General features: G+C 29.0%; 1 protein-coding gene across 1 annotated transcript; it reads left to right on the top strand.

The window, feature by feature from the left end:
- The first annotated feature begins 3,806 nt into the window (after positions 1-3,806).
- LOC124915838 (agamous-like MADS-box protein AGL62) lies at positions 3,807-4,289 on the top strand. The gene has a single exon (XM_047456586.1). The coding sequence runs from the start codon at positions 3,807-3,809 to the stop codon at positions 4,287-4,289; it is 483 nt and encodes a 160-aa protein (XP_047312542.1).
- Positions 4,290-8,379: the final 4,090 nt, after the last annotated feature.

The raw sequence follows: 8,379 nt of genomic DNA, 5'->3' as shown, positions 1-8,379 counted from the left end.
TTTAGATATTCTTTTATATCCAAGGCAAAACAACGGTCAGATCTTCTTCAATGGACACTTGTCCTCCTTCCGTTGGATGTGAGCCAAGATAGTACATCAGAGAACATTCCTGAGATCGTAGTGTACATAATAGTATATCACATTCAATTTGAATGATAGCGCATATGTGGTAGTTTCGGGTTGTCGGATGCGCATATGTGGCAGTTTTGGTTTGCCGGATGCATTGTTAATTTCGGTCAGTCGGATGCGCATACGTGGCAGTTTCGTTATTTGCAATTTGAATGATTGCGCATACGTGGCAGTTTCGATTTTCCGGACGTGCACAACTAAACTTGCATCCAGAAATAATAAAACTTAAATTATTATTTGCATCTGGTGAGATTCGAATTCTGGTCACCAGTGTGTCAGGAGGAAGTACTTACCAGTATACTACAACACCTTGTTGTTATCTTTATATATATATTTATATAATTGATATGACTTAAAAATTATATATATATATATATATATATATAATATTTTAACTTATATATAATTAAAACATAGTTTTATCCATTCATTATCAAAGCCATTTCATAAATTATAATCTAACAATTTCTACCTTTTTAATTATTTAAATTAAATTATTAAAACCAAGTGAAATCATTTATAACTTATAAAATCGATTAAGTTAATTATCCTAAGTTAATTAAAACCTTAGTCTAACAATTTCTCTATTTTTGATTGTTGAGAATAAATTATCAAAACTAGTGACTTCATTCTAACAATTTCTCCATTTTTTATTATTTAAACTAAATTATCAAAACCAGGCGAATTTATAATTAAATCAGTTTAGGCATTATCGTAATCTAACATTCCTAAAATATTTACAAGGTAAGAAAATTTAGACTCGGGAAATGACTCCGTGAGGATGTTAACCAATTCATGCTTGTTGCCTGTCATATGCTATGTCTGTCAGCAGTCGGCTGTCCAGATATCATGCATAACCTTCCACGTTGTAGTCCTGTTTTATCTGCATTCATAGACAGTAGAAAATCTAGTACCCAATTTGCTTTGGGTCCGTGATGGATTAGTCCCTTGAAAATTCATACCTTAATTATTCTTATGGATTTCCCATTGTGTGTGAGTGTGGTAAATTTGGTTGATCTCTTACTACATGTTAATGATTCTTTAGCTTCAAATCATGATTTTTGGTAAACATTTCTTGACTTACTGTCATGTTTTTCCTTGCCATACCAACTAGTTGTCCTTCTCTCAAGTTTCAAGCAGCTTGAAGTTGGCTTAACATAAATCACTTCATCATTTGAAGTCAAATTATCACAACTTGGATCAGTTCCCTTTTCAGTTGATTGTCCCTTAACAAAACATATTGAAGAAAGTTTGACTTTGTTAGGTTTCAACTTATTGGTGGACTTGTTTGGGTTGTTATTATCTTAGCCTAGACCGAATTTACATTTGGCAGGCCTTAGTTGACTTGTCATCTAATTGATTGCATCCCCATATTTTGTCCATGTATCGATCACGTAGTTAACTCTCTTGTTTTCTTTAGTCAGCATTTAACTATCTTATTGAACTTCTCATTCTCAAAGGATAGTTAATTTGTCTTACTAATCATGTTGTCTGGTTGAATTGAAACGAGATCAGATAATTTCTTATACTCAATGACATGTCATTGAGTGTAGTAATCAAGTCTTCCCGAATGAACTCTTTAGAGGAGAAATCAAATACATCATCATCGTTCGCCATGAAACATTTGATGTCCTTATCATTTATGTCGCTGGATTAGCTTGAGTCCGAATCACTTTTGGACCATTTACTTTTTCTTTCTTCAGCCATCAACATCTTCTGATCCTTTTTATGCTTGGATGTTTTATGATTCGCCTTATATTTCTGATTCGTAGGCTTCTTGTCGTCTTTCCTTGGCTTTCGGAATTCAAACTTGAAGTGACCTAGCGTATCACAATTAAAACATTGTATGTTAACCTTAGAGTCATTATAGTTATTATATAAAGAAGAGTTAGATTGATCATTCCTCATATATTTGCCAAAATTCTTGACAAATAAAGTCATCTTCGCTGATCTGCTCAGCTAACTTGATGGTATTAGAAATAATGTCTTGAATTAACAGAAAATATATATAAAATGATGTTACAAATAAATTAAATAAATACAATATTACAAGAATGAAATCACCAGATAAAATGTTGATTCGAGGCATGTGTTAGACAGATTTCCCTTAAAACAGTTCAATCGTCTCCCGTTTGTGCTGGAGCTTATCGTAGATGGCTGTCTCCCAGGGTACAACGAATCCAGTAGTGATTCTGCACTGAAATAACTACTCGTCGAACTTGATCAGCGTACCTAAACTATCACCGGGTTTTAACGGAAAATATCGAGCGAAGAATTCGAAGAACACTCAAAAAATAAGAAGATGGCTTTTGGAATTCTAGAGTGAGAAAGAATTAAATGATGAAGTGAGTTTTTGATTAGAGATGAGAGGTCTTATATTGTTGAAAAGTTAAACCATTAAATAAAATCGTCATTTGATCCAACGGTTGACATTGTTTGCCTCTTCATTACTTTAACGTTTTTCTCTTCATTATAGAGTAATTGTTTTCCAAAACAATTAAGGAATTTACAATTAATACTAAAGTTACATGGTTTTCCAATTTGTTAATAATAATATTAATTATCATAAAAAATAATAATAATAACAAACTCATGTAATTTACACTACAAATTAACAACATTTTGTTATTTGGTAAAAAATGCATTTTAGATCAATTAATTTAAATTAATTGATTTAAATTATACATTTGGATCAAATTTCACCCTTTAACTCACGTTTGAATTTCATTTGAATTTGATTTGATTTTATTACCCACATTCTAATTTCCATTCATTAATGGAATTTATAGAATTAGTTTAAAACTTCCAACAGATGGATGATGGAACAACTAACTCAAATGCGAACACCAGCACCTTAGTCGTGGTCGAGGATGAGGGCTCATATTCATTCCTAGATTTCATCTCGAATTCATGGACTTTCATATCGACAAACATGTCGTGCAACTCCATCTTGTGGAGGTTTCTGGACTCTCTCATCACTGTTGACTTGATGTCTCAAGCACTGAGAAGCGCCTTCAACGCCTTAACGATGACTTCTTTTTTCCATAGACCTTTCCTAGAGTGGAAAGTTCAATGACAATGCTGGTGAAACATTCGTCAAACTCGTTCATCGACTCCCCTGGGAGTATCTTGATGCTATCGAACTTTTGAGTGATTTCATAATCATTTCTCATATATTAATAATTGATTAGGAATACATGATGTTGATCTCCATAATCAATTCAAGAGCCAATATATATAAAATAATTATCTCATCTAATTTTGTAAAAAAATAAATAAAACAAAAATAATTCTCTATATTATTATCAAAATTTAACTAATTAAAATAAAGTATGTAAATAATATTTTTAAATAACAATATAATTATTTAATTATTTAAAATTTTCTATTTATATATAATCAAAATAGGACATTGAAATATTTTTATTTTGTAATATATAATAAAAAAATTAATTCACCAATTTAGAAAGATATCTAGATATCAATTAATTAGATTTCTTTCTTTTTATGAATATTCATAATGTTCCTATGCGAATTTTGTTTACTTAAATCTATAAATAGACTCCTCTGATCTAAGAAAAATTAAACATTTTATCTATTCATTACATATTATATCTCCCGTGTTTTATCTTTATCTAATCATGGTCAAAACAAACAAAGGGCGTCAAAGAATCACCATGGCCAAAATGAAGAACAAGAGTAATCTTAAGGTGACATTCTGCAAAAGAAAAAGTGGGCTTTTCAAGAAATTCAGCGAGCTTATCACACTATGTGGGGCTGAAGTTTTACTTCTAGTATTTTCACCAACAAACAGAGTGTTCTCCTACGGTCATCCCAGTGTAGAAGAAATAGTTGGGCGATTATTTGGTTCATCCTCTCCGACGGGCCTTTCCTGTGAAACTCAACAAATGATTGAATCTTATCGGTCATCAAACATTAGGGAACTAAATTCTAATGTGATGCAGGTTGAGGAATTGATTGAGGTTGAGGAGCAGCATGCGAAGCAGATAAATCACGTCAAGAAAGTTGGGCAGGATCAAAGATGGTGGGAGAGATCGAATAAAGAGATGAATTATCAACAACTTGAACATCTCAAGATGTCTCTATTGAATTTAAATGCCATTGTGACCCAAAAGATGTTGGAGTTTTCTAACCCGTAAACTCAAACTTGTTTACGGGAAATAATTATTATTGTGATAAGTTATTTATAAATTTATCTTGTTGTTTTTATTTTTTATAATTTTAATTGTTATTGTTTTGATTGATGTTTGTGTTATGAATTTTATTTTAATTTATTTATGTGTTTGTAACCATATTTTTTGTATTTTAATATTTTTTTTTTTTTTTTTATACTATTATCGATTAAGTTTTATGTGATTCGATAAGAAAAAATATTGAGAAAAAAAATAAAACGATAATGTCACATTTTTATCGTAAAATAAATAATAGAATATCTCAATCTTCATTATAGTTAAAGATCTCATCTTTTTTGGATCTCCAACCATAGAATACACTTTAATGCTAAATTCAAAATCTTATAAAGTATATTATAATATATAAAAATATCTTAATTTAAAATATAATTTTATATTTTAATAAATAAAAATCTTATTTTAATTTCCTATCTTTATTATCATAAATTTTGAATTAAAATCTGTTACAAATTAACAATTAATTAATTTTCATGATAATTGATTAGATAGTTATTACTGTAGTTAATAGAGAATTACATGTTTATGTGTGAAATGAGTAGGCCTGATGATATCGTTGGAAATGAGATTCTCATGTGTTGCTGGTTAGATTCCCTTTCCTTTGAATACCTACCAAGAAGCAATAGAGATGGCTTGATTATAAAGATGATAGTTTTATTTCCCTTCTTAATTTTGAAAAGTAATTTTCTGTTTTTTCTCTTAATTACATTTTATAAAATAATTATTCAACCACACATATTTTATTCTCCCTCATTTGGTCACAATATCTTTATAAATATTTAAGAAGATAATATACAAAATATTGTAAATCATTTTTTAGTTAACTTTTAATTATATATTATATTATTTCATATATAAATAATATATATTCTTTTAAATCTTAACACCATAATTAAACTATTTAATTATATTATTTACTTCATAAATAAATAATATTATTTTAAAACCTTAATTCAATAATTAAATCTTTTTAATTATGTATATATTATTTAATTTTATAAATCAATATTATATTAATTAATATTTATATCTATTAATAATTAATAATTAATGATTAACAATCATTTTTTTTTATATAATTTATAAACTCTTAGTTTGTGTCCTCGTAGGACTCAATTATAATTGTTATAAGTTTTACCATATTAATCCTAATTGTTTCCTAGAAAAGCACTGTGCCTCTTAAAATAATTGGATTAAATTATCTTAAATAATTATTCAATTCAAAATTAGTATTGCACGTTAAATTAAATGACACAATTTTTTCAAGGGGATGGTCGGACAATAAAAAATTTGATACTTCTCTAGCGTGGAAATTCAATCAAGACGACACACGCAAATGTTTGGTCGTATGAGGATCATAAATGAGCTTCATTTTTGCTTTGTAAGATTAAATCAACTTCTAGATATTTTACCTAGATATTTCTTGATGAGGTGAAATATCTACTTTATGATGTTGTTTTTGAGAATATACTCTATTAAGTTTTTAGATTTGATTTTGATTAAGATTTGTGAAGTTTATTGTGAATTCTTTTTCATTTTTTCTTATTTTAGGTTTAAACTTTTAATAATTAAATATTGACTTCTTACTAAGAAAGTTTTTAAATTATTATTGAATTTCTCAAATGATATTATTTGAGTTAATGAAGATTAAATCTAAGTACATGTCTATTATTTTGAATGTCATCTCTAGTTATGATAAATTATAAAACTTTTACTATTGTTTTTTATTTATTTAGTAAGCTTGTTTCATTATAATCCAATCTTGCATATAAAAAAAGATGTCAAAGATTTTATGAGACATTTTATGTTTTTATAATATTTAATTAAAGATTTCAAACTATCTTATTTGGTATGGATTATAAAAAAACACTTTTTTAATTAAATTAGCATATTAGAATCTTTTTTATATAAATATAAAAATAAATAAATACAATTTATATTTAATTCACTTTTACATTTTTTTTAATTAAATAAAACTAAAATAATTGAATTAATTATAATAAAATAAACAATATTATTGAATAATATTAAGTTCACAGTTTAAAAAAATATAATTAATATTTAGTTTGGAATGTAAAAACCTAATATTAATTCAATTCATATAGATATTAATGAATAAAATGATTTGGATTACTGATTTTGATAAATATAGTTTAGATTAATACGGATGGGTTTGACCCGTTTTTTCATACTATATATCAATGATTTAATTATTCTTTTTCATTTTCTATTCATAATACTTAATATAACCATTGTGGATGGAAGAAGATCTTAGACAAGTTTTTTCCAATTGAGTGTAGATAGTAACGAATAATGATGATATACATACAATTATATCGGAACATGATCGGCAAACACAAACGCAATTAAACAAATTTAAAAGATAATTTACATATAGTTCTCCAAACATCATTTGGAATGAGCCCTAATTTGAATGAATCTATAGAGAGCAAAACACTTACATAAGAACTATACACCAAATGGGTAAGTGGTTGATGGTTCCTAAATTCAATCTAATTCCTAAGTCGTAATAAAAGCTTAACTTGAAAGACTAAGAACAGATGGAATAAAATAAACAATGTATTGTTGAAACATAACTTAATGTAAATTCAGTTATCAAAAGCATATTAATAGAATGTTAGATTAAATTAAATAAAGAAAAAGGAAAACTAATTAAAAGAGAAATAATTAGTTAAGGAAAAACATCTTAATAAACTTAGGTAAATAAGTTTAATTCAATATGACATAGTTTTAATAATATGGTCTGCACAAAACGAAGTTGTAATCTGAACAAAACATAACTATGGTCTGAACAAGAACTAAGTTGTGTAATTTGCATTTGTGCAGCTACTGCCCAAAAGATGTATGTCTTTAGATGCAGTCTAAAGAAAGAGCGAGCATACATAGTCTGAATTTCATCAGACGGGTTGTCTAAAGAAGTCTGCGAGCAGACATAGTCTGAACTTCATCAGACGGGCTGTCTAAAGAAGTGCATGAGAAGACGTCTAGGACTCAATAGACGGGTTGTATGAAGAAGTGCGCGAGCAGACATAGTCTGAACTTTATCAGACGGGTTGTTTGAAGAAATGCACGAGCAGACGTCTATGACTCAATAAACGCTCTAGTTTGAAGAAGCGCTAACAGATGTCTAGGTTTCAAAGAACGCTCTAGTATGAAGAAGCGCTTGCAGCCGTCTAGACTTCAACAGACGCTCTAGTCTAAAGAAGAGCTAACAGACGTCTAGGCTTCAAAAGACGCTCTAGTCTGAAGAAGCGCTAGTAGACGTGAAGGCTTCAACAGACATTCTAGTCTGAAGAAGCAATAGAAGACTATTATGATCGGGATAGCCGAAAGAGACTTGGGGTCTCTTTAGGTCGAACGCTTACACAACACGCCGGTTGATACTAACTCGGTTCGAAGTTAATATCGGTTTCAATACTACACAAATCGTCAAAAACTCTTGAACCGAGTTCAAGTACAAAAATGTTTGTTTCTATTTGAAGCAACACACACGGATTGGATAGCAATAGAAAGGTATGAAATGGAGAAGAAAAACAATACAAGATTTATGGATGTTCGGAGATAAAGCTCCTACACCACCCCTTCGTCTCAAACGTACATTGAGAAGGATATTCACAAAGAATATTTAACACACTTTACAATACGTCAAATAACCAAGGCTTATTTACTACTCGTTATTGACATACAACTCTCACTTCTTACACAAAATGAATGGAATTGTAATATCCTTAGCACTTTGGACAGTATCTAAACAAGAACCGTTTAGGCTTTGATTCAATTCTAAAATATGTTGTCTCACTGTCTTGTATATCTTCTTGGGTATATCTTCTAGGTATGTTGCTGTTGTTCTTCAAGATTCTCTTAAATAATGAAATATGACAACAGTCATATTTCTCATTCAATGGATACTTACATGGTAATCCTTGATTCTGATTGGTCGGTCAAGAAGGTACATCATGACATTAAATGCGGTTGATACTTCTCAAGAAACATATCAGTCGGCAGGTTTGTCTTCTAT

This window comes from Impatiens glandulifera, chromosome 9, assembly GCF_907164915.1.
Source record: "Impatiens glandulifera chromosome 9, dImpGla2.1, whole genome shotgun sequence".
In the NCBI taxonomy this organism is placed as follows: Eukaryota; Viridiplantae; Streptophyta; class Magnoliopsida; order Ericales; family Balsaminaceae; genus Impatiens; species Impatiens glandulifera.
The sequence above is the reverse complement of the archived record's forward strand: the minus strand, read 5'-3'. Positions and strand labels throughout refer to the sequence as shown.